Below are 12,667 nucleotides of genomic sequence, written 5' to 3' on the forward strand. Positions count from 1 at the left end.
CCTAACTCCTCTGTAGATCTTAACAGATTCTTCCTCCTGCTTAGAGGAAGCTGGAGCAGGTTAGATCAGTATCTGCAGAAATCAGAGAAGCAAGTTTTTGCACGCTAACATCTTCCTTTCTTCACTGCTAGCCCAATTCTGATGTTTAACTGCAGGATCCATCCCTTAAAACAGAAGCCCCAAACAATCACTGGCACAGCCCAGGCAGTACTCTACATCCACTCACACAGCTCTTGGCACAGGTGACCAAGGCACACACCTGGTAAGTTAAGCAAATTAACTCAACACCTCTCACCTTTCCTGCTGGGAATCACAGCTGGCATTACCTCGCTCTGTTCTTTAGAAGCTTCGTTTTCCATCTCCTAAAAGACACATGAGGGAGTCAGACCAAGACAAGAGTCACAGAAGCCCTGGAGGGACCCATCCCCTCCTGCTTTGCATTGTCGCTACTCAGCCAAACAGTTCAACGTTTCCACGTCACTGGGACTCTCACCAGGTGTTTCCTTATGGGATCTGCTTTGTGTTCTCCCGTCATCAGGGTGGACTCCTCCTTGATGAAGTCAGGTTCTGGGAAGAAACATTCCAGAAAACAAATGTAATAAAACCAAAACAAGCCACCAGCACTCAGAGTACAAGCCACTGACCAACTGGTCTCAAAAATAATTTGTATAGCATGTGTTACTTTTATGAGTGAGACTTACTTCTGACTGGAGTTGCTCCAGGTGAAGTCACAAAAGTTGCAGTAATATTCTCCTGGATTTTTTCTTCCCTCTCCCCTCGGAGACTTTATTTGTTTGTTATTTAGCAAGATTTTATAATGAGTTTTTATTTTGACTTCTATTAGCACAGCAATTCTAGAGAAAAATACCCACGCACAAGCTAAGAGGGGTTTGTCATTTTCCACTTCCATGCTATGAAACAGACAAAACATCAGAAACAGAAGCTAATTCAGCTATCATTATAGAGTATCTCAAGCATAACCAGGCTGAGAAATGCACAGAGTTGTGGTATATCGGTAGCCCAGAAGCTTCTAACACCTGACACCTGGGCTGCCCTCATTACCGAAAAAACACGACCCAGCTGGGTGCTGGCAGAGCCAACAGAAGAGCTCTCCTTGCCAAAAGGCCAAACTGCTCAGTTCAGGAACTGATGATGCCAGTTCAGATTCTACACTGTGACACTTGAAAGAAAGTGTTTATGTTTAAAGCAGTCAAAAATAGCCTTCAGAAAGATAGCTATTAAAGGGAAAATATTTAAGAAACTGAAAGAAGTCTTGGAGAGTTTAACTAATTTCTTGTGTGCAAGTAACTCTGGCAACTATTTATAGCTTTCAGAACAATCTTTTTTTTTTGCTGTTTATATAGTCATGCACGCCCACATACACAGATGCACATAGAGAAATGGCACAAGAAAAGAGAAGTTTCAGGTCTGAAGTGCTCTCTCTTTTCATCCTTCACATTAGCAACATCCTCTGCTCAGTGCTCCCTTTGCCTCTGCTGCTTTTTCACAGCCCTAAGTGTCCAACCTGGCTCCCAAGCTCCTTCAGAAGACATTGTGCAGTAGCATTAAAGACCACAAATGCAGACTCAGCAAAACCCCCATCCTAACACTGGAAATGCTTTCTGTTGGGAGATGTAAAGCTGACAGCAGGATCTCAGACTTTAAAGCCATTTGGACTCTTCCTGATACGTTTTGCATGTCTGTTTCCTCCTTGCTAAAGGTACCTTCATCAACTATGAAAATTAACTGAAAAGGCAAATTAGTAGAAAGAAAATACATTTAAGTGAGGAGACTGAATTAGATTTCAGGAAGATAGCACTGAAGAAACAAAACAAGAAACTATGACAAGAAAAGAGCCCTATATTTAGGTAAAAGTTAAAGATAGTTACAAACAAGCAAGCTCACATGCTCTGTGAAGCTTACTCAGACCAGCTATGCACACATTCTAGTTTTGCTTTGCTTTTAGTTTTTAAGTGAAAGAAGCCCTCATCACATCTAGTAGAAGTAATAATTAGGGATGTGCGTGACCATAGGGAAAGACAGAACCATACACAAAGATCTCCATCTCATCTCTCCTCCTGGCCCACCCTATCTCCTCACACTCAGAGCATCAGCTTCAAAAGAGGAAAAAAGCACCTAGTATAGCTTCCAAACTTCATGGAACAAAGAAAAGATTCTTTTTCCTCCTAAAGCGTCCTAGGGTTTAGCAGCCACACAGAGTACTGATACCACCAAGTTACTTTGTGCTTACATGCAGCGCTGTAAGGCACCCTCCTGGGCACAGCCTTATTCAGACTTGGCTTCTAGAGCACTTGCAGGTGTGCACATTTGCAATAGCACAAACTCAGAAGTTGACGTTATGTCTCTTACTCAGCTTCCTCACTTTAAAGGCATGCTGGAAGCAAACTATTTCCTTGTAGCACAAACACCAGCGTGGTTGCAGCAGTTACTGTACCTGACACAGAACCAGCCATATCCTGATCGTTACTTCTCTCCATGGACACAGAAGTTGGCATAGCTTCCTCTTTTGCACATGAGTACTCAGGCAGCTTTTCCTCCATCACATGGCAGCCTAGAATATCAGGCAACAGAAGACAGAACGCTTTATTGGTCAGCAAATGCACAGACTTCAGCATGTCTACTTCAAGAGTTTTGGCACAAGAAATTTACACACCTGCACTCTGGTTTAAGGGCCTACCTGTTACTGGTGCAGTGCTCTCTGAAGAGGAGGCAAGAACTTCTTGGGGAGAAGTTGAGTGATCACTGTCAAAACAAATTCACAGATTCACAAAACAAACTTTCAGATGCTTGTCCATATTATACAATATTATAGTTTTTAAAAGCCTCACACAAAACCTCACCTGGATGGGATCAGACTGAGTGGTACTGATGGCTCTGCACAGTCCATCTTAACAGGAGGAGAGAAGAGTTAGTATTAGGTTGCCTTGCAAGTAGAAAACTTATGTCATTGAATGTCTTAGGTAGAAGGGACCTCAAAACGCACCCAGCCCCAACCCCTGTCATGGACAGGGCTGTCACCCACAAGCTCAGCTGCCCAGACCCCCATCCACCCTGGTCTTGAGCACCTCCAGGGATGGGGTACCACAGTTTCTCTGGGCAGCATGTGCCAGTGCCTCGCTGCCCTCTGAGCCAAGAATTTCCTTTTGACATCTAACCTAAATTTCCCCTCTTTTTGTTTAAAGCCATTCCCCCCTTAACTATCAAACTATGTGATAACTCAGACTCCTGTAAGCTTCCTTTAGTTACCAGAAGGCCACAATGAGGTCTCCCTGGAGCCTTGTCTTCTCCAAGCTGAACAAACTCAGCTCCCTCAGCCTTTCTTCATAACAGAGGTGCTCCAGCCCTCTGATCATGTCACCTCAAAGTCTTAATTACTTCAGCTGTACCTGAATTACTTCAGCAGAAGGGATGTAGATGGTACATGGCTACAAAATAATCTGTTAGTCTATAACTACTTGTACTCGTAACATGCAGCTTACTGCGATACCACTGTTAGGAGTGATAATTTCCAGCAGAAATTCCATCTCAGGAGTATCATATTTAGTGAGATAATTTTGTTCCTGACCTCACATTCTCTAACACATTTCCATATGACTAAAGCACGTATTGCCATACTGCCTCGCTATCCCAATGCTATGCTCATGTGACCATTTTTTAAGGTCACAAGAAGCATACAGAACTCTGCTCAGCTATAGACCCAACTCATTTAAGTAGATAAGAGGATTAATTTTAACAACTTGACTAAGCAGACAATTTGGAATGCAAGAAACTAATTTTCCTCAAATGCCTTTAGCTATGGCAGTGTAGTTCTGGTCCTGAGTCTAACTATGGCACCGTCAAGAACAAGATCATCTTGAGTCTTTCAATATGCAAAGAGACAAAATGGGAAATATCCTTCTTTCCCCTCTACCAGAGCTTGACTGCTCTCACAGAGCCTGTGCCTCAGCCAGACAATGTTCCCTTTAATGCAAATGCAGCCTATTTTTATTCTTATTTGAATTAAGCTTAAGGAAGTTCAGCATTGCTTTAGTTTTGTTCAGGCCAGTAGGACTACACAAGTAGTTGGGGAGAAGATATGAGGTGAACGCACATCAGAATGAAGCAAGGGAATCCTGAAGGATTCCTGAAGCACGAGCATGCACTGCCAACCCAGAAAGCAGACGGCACCTGGAGCCAACCAACACAACACAGCATCCTTCATGATCTCCCTGGGTAAACCACATTATCAGTGGTTTCCCATTTTGCAATTAAGGAAAGTCCTAAACTCCTTTTTTAAGACCCCATAATAGCCACTTGTATTGGAACTGCACAGGCTACACTTGGAAAAACAGTCCTAACTAAAGCACTTTCTACATTTTACTTTCATACAGTCAAAGCAAGTCTGAAAGACCCAATTCTAATCCAGCTTCACAAGTAATCCTTTATTTAGGATCCCTGATCTCCTACAACAACAGCACTGACAAAACCCTGGAGATACATGCAGGAAGACTCAGTCTGGTCAAGCACATCTGCAACCACAGTGCAAAATAAAACAACTAGAGAGACCTGTCCTATTAACCTGGAGTATTCAAATGCCTCTGCACATCACAGGTTTCAGAACAGGTACTGGACACAGCCCCTTTACCTCTTCCTTAGGGCAAGTTTCAACGTTTACATTTTTTCCTTCTTGTTTCCCTCTAGGAAAAGGAAAATGCCAATTGCAAGTCCAGTTGGAATTACAGAAAGCTCCTGAACAATGAAGGACAGACATTTTGAACAACTTCACAAAGCTGTCAAATCCCAGAAGGATTAAATAAAGTCATTGAGGTTATCCCTCTAAGAGGACATAAGCTGCATCAGCAGGAGGGAGGGAATTCTTCACCTTCTCTTCCCCAGCTGAGCAGCTTGCTGAGACCACAGGCAGTATCCATCTCCTACTTCATTGCACTTTCTGCCTCACTCTGCACTGCAGTGAGACCAGGGCAGCCCTGAGACTGCATGCTCACTGGTGCTGCACCGTTTGCTTCCAGGTTCACAGAAACCACTGACCAATATTCACCACCACCCATGCTGGAGCTTGTAAATCTAATTAGAAAACCATATCTGTGTGGCAGAGCTGAGGTGTGGATTTCAGCAGTGAGAGCTGAGGCACTGAGCACAGTGCTGAGCCATAGATCATGTGGCTATTGCCATGAGAAAACCGACTGACAGCTCCAACAGTAGGAGGAAGCAGTTTGATAGATGCAGAATTCAGTACAGCGGTAAAAGCACCTGAGCACATGGTTAAAGGAAGGTCTTACATACAGCAAAGATGTTATTTCTCAGCTGTTACAGCTGTGGGAAAAAGTGCAGAGAAAGGCAGCATTCACAGCTAAAACATCCTGTCATCACTTAGAGGTGCATATGCATAGTGAGGTCACCGAGACTTCCCTGACAGATCTGAGTATTACCATACAAATAGCACTGGCTGAAGTCTAGAAACCATTCAGAAGTTACCCCCCCCCAGCTAAAAGCATGATCCTGTGGCACACGAACATCGTCACATTTAGGTCAGTAACAACAGTATTCCAGCCCAAGCAGAAGGGAGCATCCCAGACAAAATGTCTCAGCACCCTGCTGGCTGGTGCCAGCTCCACTGCAGTGCTGATTAATCTACAATGCCTTACAAATAGGCATAGCAGTGCCTGAACCCATCCAAAGCCACCTTTGGAGTATCAGAGACAGCACTCACCTCAGTAAGAGAAGAGTCCATCATTGTAATGGAAACAGGAAGGTCTGAATCAGTATAGCCACCAGCAGAGTATATTTTCCACCTGGCAATACACATTTTATTTGCATATTGCCTGAACAACAGTGAGATACATTGCCTTAAGCACATAACAACCAAAGTCACCACTATCTGTACAGTCAGACAGCTGGTCTCCAAGAGAAATTCATGACAAACATCAATCCCTCCTCCCCCAAACAGCAAGAACCACCACCTGGCCTTCCCAACCTCCTCCACACAGCACTGCTCTAGAGAAAGCCTATGGCAAAAGCTTCAAAAGCTGCTGAGTTTCCTGCTGCAGACTGCTTCTGCATCTCCAGGAACATCCTTAGCTTGCTTTTTAAATATTCACTGACATTAGTTAGCTTGCATTCAGTCTTAAATAGTTCAATCTGTTTGAGAGATATAAGGAGGCAGTTTGATAGGCAAGATCTTAGAATTCTTGCTCTGAATTCTGCCAAAAAAATTCTTCTCAAGATGGATAGGAATTTGGCTCCTAAATGTGAGTGTCATCATGAGTTAAATTCTGAAATAGACACAAGAACACTTATATTCTACCTCAGTTCTCCAGCAAGAAATAGTTTTCACTGACACCATATCTGCCTGATGGCCATACCAGTGGTTCAGTAAAAAAAATTAATACTGTTGAAAAGAGAAGCAAGATGTTCACCTACAACACCTTTAGCTAGCCACTGAGTACCCAGTATTAAGAGGTGCTCAGCTTTTGAGACCAGCATGTGCTGGGGATACAGCCTCCCCTAAGACCTGCTACATCCCAAGCTGTCTCCCATCCTTCTCCCCGAAGAGGTTATCCTGCCATCTTACTTGCACCCTACTGATGTTACATCTGAAACAGATGCACACCACAGATTACAGCTTTGAAAGAGGCAGGTGACAGAGCTCTGTCTGAAAGGTGGATTCCAGCTGTGCTCAGGAAGGTTATTTGGGCCAGAGGTTTCCAGGTTTAGAGCATCTGTAGAAAGTGAAAGAAATGTGAAGAGTCAGGCGCAGGCAAAGTTGTCACAGTCAGTTACATCAACTTTCATTTCCTAAATCTGAGATAACAAAGAAGCAGACCAATCTAACAGAAATTTATAATGAGACAGTTTTCATCTTGTATAAAGGGTTAGGTCAGCTGGGCTTTACTCCTCTGTAACTTTCAGGGATAGGGATTTCTCATCAGTCAGGTCACTGAAACTTCTGTATGGCAAAGTATTGGCCTAGTGAAATGTTGTTCTGTGGTAGAGGACAGTGGGAAATAGATATTTGACAGAGGACTTTTTCCATCAATATTTGATTGCTGCAAGATGCAAATACCTGTTTTCTTTGCAGTAGCATCACAATATTACAGTAAGTTGCAGCTACATCCTGTGTTAGAGCATTTTAAAAAGCACAAGCAGTCAAGAAAATTTATCTTTCATTTCCCCTCCAAGTATGGGGCAGGATTAAATTTGAGTATTTCACAGCTCATACTGGAGCAGTCACTGTGCTGTACCTGCTCATTAATGGAGGAAGTATTGCCCCAAATACACTCTGCTGTGCAGTAGAGTAAGGCTCAGAAGTTGCAGGAAAATACAAATCACATATGAACAAAGAAATCAGAAATGCTACTGTTTGATTCTTAAAGGCTATGTTACCCACTTGAGTTTATAAATAAGAATTGTCCCCAACTCAGTAGCAGGGTGCCACTCACTGCTTCAGCAAATTCAACGGGATGAATGGGAAGAACTATGTCCCACCAATTCAAGGATCTTGCCAGGAGTGTTCTTGCATGTGTGAACTACTCAATAGCTCCTTATGCTTTTGGGGACCCTTGGCAGACTTATAGACAGACATCTTTTCAGATCTTTACTTGAAAGCATTAAAAACATGATTCAACCTCAGATCACATGCAAAATAGTCTAAAGCATGTTTACCTGAGGCAAGACTGCTCTATACAATTTAAGTTTTACTATACTTCAGGAAGAGACAGAAAATCTGCCAACACCACTAAGTCTTACCTAGCAGAGGAGTAAGACTCCAGCATGAAATATCTGAGGGCAAAGTCCTGGGAAACTCAGTGCACAAGGTAGGTTTCTCACTCCATAGTCTTTTAGGGCAGTAGAACTGCTAATAGAAAAACAAATAAAGAAAAGCTTGCATTCAACCATGATAAATGTACTGGTTCCACCAGCACTACACACATGCAGAATTGTATTTGCATAATATAATATTAAGTTGTGCAATTTCCCCTCCCCCCACATTTTCTAGAAAAACAAATCCTTCAAGGGCAGAATGGATACAAGAAGAGGTAGAACAATTCAAGTTCCAGCTTTACAATTGTGACAGATAACACTGGTTTCAGCTAGGTTTGGGAGTAGATAAAAAAGGAAGGAATGGATAAACACAGGACAAAGCACAGGAGGTGAAAGAAAACAAACCAAAGCCACCCCAATCTTTCCTTCTCTGCTTCCAGTACAGCTAGAGTAAAACCAATGAGGCAGACCAAGACAGAGAATGCTTGCCCAACACCTGGTGCCTACTAAGCAGAATGAGTTTTCTTCAGCAGGGGTGACTGAAGAGGTCCAGCTTAAGCCCAGTTGCATGGAGAGAAGGCACTGCCCACATACCCCACAACACATGACATTTATTTGCTGCATAGTGCTGATGAAGATGGCCAAAAGAAACTTCTGAAACATTAACACAGCTGCATTTGATTAAACACTGTATAGAATGATTAATAATGAAACATAAGTTGAGAAATGCAGCTCCATCTTCAGTCTCTGACCCATCTCAAGAGGCATCTTAACAAATGCCTACACTTTATCACAGTGATTGTTAAGAAGCAATACTAAACTAACTTTGCAACAAAACTTCAAATATACTTTTGTATGTGCGCATATACACATGAATATACAAAACAAATATGTATATAAAATGCATATAATCAGATAATTTAATTGACTTGACAAACGTTCTCACAAGGAAAGATTTTTTCCTCCAAATCACTAAGGAAAATACTGCCAAAACAAGCATTGTGTTTTAGCAGCCTTGGCAATGGTCAGAACCACTTACCTTCCCTCTCACTGGCTCTGCTGATGTGGGCAGCAGACTGTCAACAGATTCTTCACCTACACAGAGCTGTTGCAGTAGAGAAAAAAGGAAAAAAAGGAATTATCGGATTAGAAAAATATGCAGTTGTTCCCCCTTGTTGGCTTCAGCCTTTAATTTTGTAGACTTCTATGCACAAATAGAAGTTTTATTCACACGCAGCTGGTCCACGGTTTTGATTCTGCCCCTCTGATGCTCCCGTTACAGTCTAAGATTCTGCTTGTCTTTATAAATACCTTCATATTCTCCATTAAATTCAGACTGCTCAGACCCTGAGCTACAGCATTCTTTACTAGAGCCAGTTGGGAAAGTCTTCCCGCTATATCTCCCCCTCCACCCCCTCCCAAAGGGAAGTATTTTTATTCAAAGCAAATTATTCTAGAGTTACATAATTTCCAATGTATCTCCACAGAAGAGAACAAGGTAGAAGTCACTTTATTTGCCATCCCAATCCTTGGATACTGGAAGTGTTTTGTAAAGAGATTTTAAGCGGTTGTTTTCAAGATGCCTTTCAGAAGAAGGGGCTGACTGGGGAAAAATAAATAATGAAACCACACCGTGCATCCAGGAAAGTTCCCTGAATCTACATTTGATATAATCATGTAGAACTGTTTACACTGAGACCAACACCACACCAGTAAGGTCTAGTCCATCTTCACTGGGAGAGAAAAATGTAATGGAGATCAGCATATACAGCTCACTCTGCAGCCAGAAAGTATGGAACTGCAAGTGATTTGGCAGCATAGCTCAGCTGTAGATGCCCTTCCACCAGAGCACCTCTTGTGCAAGCCTACCTTTTCTTCTCCAACCAGACAAGCTTCGTACCTGATAAAGCCTTTCACAGAGTCGCACTTTAAGCAGCTCCCCTCTCAGCGCAATAACAGTGGCTATGAAGAGACATTTGTAAGATTCAGTGTTCCTTACAATTTGATAAGGAGCAGTCCAGCATTAAAGTGCCCATAAACTTGATGCTGCCTGTCACAAATCTATAACATTTTGTTTCAGTGTTGTTATGCTTACAACAGTTTTCACAGGAAAGAGTTTTAAAAGCATACTTTGTTTTGAAAGTTCCATCATACAGACAATATTGGGAACTTTTTAACTTGTGATTATGTCTCCCTTGTTCTTCTGTGAAGGGGAGATCCCTCCCCACACTGACAGTCTTACAGTTCCCTATGGAAATGAACAACTATTACAGACTTCTGGAACAGAAGGATTTGTACAAAAGTTTACATAGAACGGCTTGGGTTGGAAGGGACCTTAAAGCCCATAGAGTTCTGGGTTCCCACCATGGGCACGGTTGCCAGCCATGAGGTAAGGTTACCTAGGGCTCTACCCAAAGCAGTCTTGAACTTCCACGGATAGGTTTTACTTCACACTTAGAAACACTCTTTGTTCAAGTTTGGTGACATTGGGGCCTGCCTCTGGTAGTTTTTACTTTGATACAAGCTTCTTGAGATATAAAAACTAAATCTAATACTGTGCGAGTAGGGAGGAAGAAGAAAGATTTCATTAGCAGTGTCACCTCAGCACCCAAGTAAAAACTGAAGGCAGGTTGTTCAGTTTTTTCACTGAATGATGGCTGCAGCAATTAGTTTCAAGTCATCATTCCACATTTGAAACACAGGAGGACTTGTGCTAGGCTGACAGGTTGAGTAGCAAGCTTCCTCAGCTTTCAGGTTCTCAGATATTTTATCTCATCATGCAGGAGAAAGAAGTGGGGAAATGGAGTGGGAGGCAGGGAGAGGAAAAAAACAATCCAGGCCTTTTGTCAGAGGGGGCACTAGGCCTGCTGGGCTTTCTGCAGTAACCATTGTCCTTGCTCTGACCAATCCCTGTTAGTCTGTCCTGTTCTTTATAACATATTTGAACTTCTCTGCAGAGCTACCAGTTTACTTCTATTCATCCTCAGGAAGACTCCTGCAAACTACCTGGAGTCATTTATAGTAAAAGTCTCAGACATTCTCAAGGCAGTAGAGTTCTGGTTTTGTTTCTTTATTAATTTTGGATCAGTGGCATCAGCCTCCTTCATAGTATCTGGAGTTCTCACTCCAGATTCACGCTAGCTTGATTTGCAGAAGCACTTATTTAGAACTGAGAGATGACACTATTCCCACTGTTATGCCTTTGGTTACAAAACACTGCATAGCTCAAAGAAAGCAGCAAACATGAAAGCACGTGACTAAAGTTTTGGCATTGTCCACAAGCTGAGGTCAGATGTTCAGTGGGCTTAAATCAGTTTTACCTGGCAGCAATAGCTACTTCCGTATTTGGACAGGAAAAGCCATATACACTGGAATTAAACCAACTACTTATTCACCCAACTTTATGATGTGGGGACGTTAACAAGCAAGATACAGAATTAAGTTTTCATTGTTCCATGGTAGAAGCCACACACGTACAATAAAGTTACATGACTGCTTTCTAGCAAAGATACCACACAGTTATTTGCTCACACAGAGCAAGCCTAAACAAGCTGAATGCAGAGCATAAAACCCAAGTCTCCTTGGCACAGGAAGCTTAAAAAAGAAGGATGACTGTTAGGGCTATTCAGGTGTGTGAACAACACACTTCAGTACCGACAAGCCTCCCATGGAATTACTAAACCTTCCTCATAAGTAGTATTAGGAGTTTGCAGCTCCTGCCCAGCCCAGCAGCCACTCATGGGAATCCCATCCAACTCGCTTCCACAGAGCATTTTACCTGCAGGTCAGTATTATCCCCTTTTGCCATAACTTATCCATAAAGTATTTGCCCATGCAAAGGTGAATGTTGTCACATTGCCAACAGTTACTCACTTGTCTGCTCTTCCATTTTTTCTTGAAGCAACTGGCAAGTGCTTGTTAGAGCTGCATTCACATCCTTAAGCTTTTGCTGCTCAGAAATGGCTTCCTTTAACTTGCATTTCAGGGATGCAGCTTCCTCGCAAGCAGAGTGAAAGGCTTCAGCTTGGTCCTCTCTCTAAGCACAAAACAATGTTTAAAAAAAAAGAATGGGAAAATAATAAGGAAAACAGCCTGCCTAATACAAGGAGCCTCTACAGATCACATAAATGAAACTGTACTGCATCTGCTCTCTCTCAGGAAGTGATAAAGCTCCCTCTGAACTTCTGCATTTTTACAGTTGGGGTGGACTGTGTATGGAAGCTATTCTTGGCTTTTTTCCTTTTTTTTTTTTTTAAAGCCACCACAAATATGCAATGCTGCCTCTTTCATCAGCAAACTGTTGTCACCACCCCCTCAAATTTTACTTCCTTTGCTGGTTCCACTTTCGCAATGAGGCACTCCATTCTGAACACAGGACTTCCTTTCTCAAGAGCAGCAATGCACTGCATGCAGTGCTTTGCATCTGCCTGCTTCTTCTCAGCTAAGAAGAAACACGTCTGTTCCTTACCTGCTTGCTGATATCCTCAAGCTGCTTTGTAGCTTTTTGCAGCTCTAAACCAAGAGCTTCTGCCCGGCCAGCAGTTTCTTCTTGCAACTGTTTGACAGTTTCTATCTCACATTGCCTGCAGGGTGCGAGAGCACAAACCACAATCCGTTACTGACATTTTAGAGCAGGCATGCCTGCGAGATGACACATGCTCGTTGTTGAGACACACATTAAGAACCATATTCAGCCATTACATCTCACAGCTCTCCAGGACTGAGCACCAAAGACTTCCTGCTTAGCAAGAACAATTTAACCTAGTATACAGACAGGTTTTTTCCCTAAAGCAGCTCTGAAAGTAGGAAGAAAAAGATTTTCCCTGGTTTCTCTTTAACTAAACAGTAAAAAGGCTGTGCCAGCCTCTGCCAACTGGGTGTCATG

At 42.6% G+C, this 12,667-nt stretch overlaps 2 protein-coding genes across 2 annotated transcripts in view; both read right to left on the reverse strand.

The window, feature by feature from the left end:
* IRAG2 (inositol 1,4,5-triphosphate receptor associated 2) overlaps nt 1-12,667 on the reverse strand; it is a 35,028-nt gene that overhangs the window by 6,112 nt on the left and 16,249 nt on the right. Inside the window, 12 exon segments of the mRNA XM_065742443.1 lie at nt 296-362; nt 494-567; nt 2,456-2,572; nt 2,699-2,763; nt 2,862-2,908; nt 5,732-5,813; nt 6,593-6,740; nt 7,768-7,876; nt 8,822-8,887; nt 9,683-9,744; nt 11,656-11,818; nt 12,251-12,365. Of these exon segments, the coding sequence (XP_065598515.1) occupies nt 296-362; nt 494-567; nt 2,456-2,572; nt 2,699-2,763; nt 2,862-2,908; nt 5,732-5,813; nt 6,593-6,740; nt 7,768-7,876; nt 8,822-8,887; nt 9,683-9,744; nt 11,656-11,818; nt 12,251-12,365 (1,115 nt within the window).
* The window catches only part of GYS2 (glycogen synthase 2), an 88,202-nt gene that overhangs the window by 1,269 nt on the left and 74,266 nt on the right, over nt 1-12,667 (reverse strand). The window lies entirely within an intron of this gene.

The sequence above is a fragment of the Cyrtonyx montezumae genome, unplaced genomic scaffold (genome assembly GCF_038088225.1).
Source record: "Cyrtonyx montezumae isolate F1298 unplaced genomic scaffold, pur_monq_1.0 scaffold_3, whole genome shotgun sequence".
Lineage (NCBI taxonomy): Eukaryota > Metazoa > Chordata > Aves > Galliformes > Odontophoridae > Cyrtonyx > Cyrtonyx montezumae.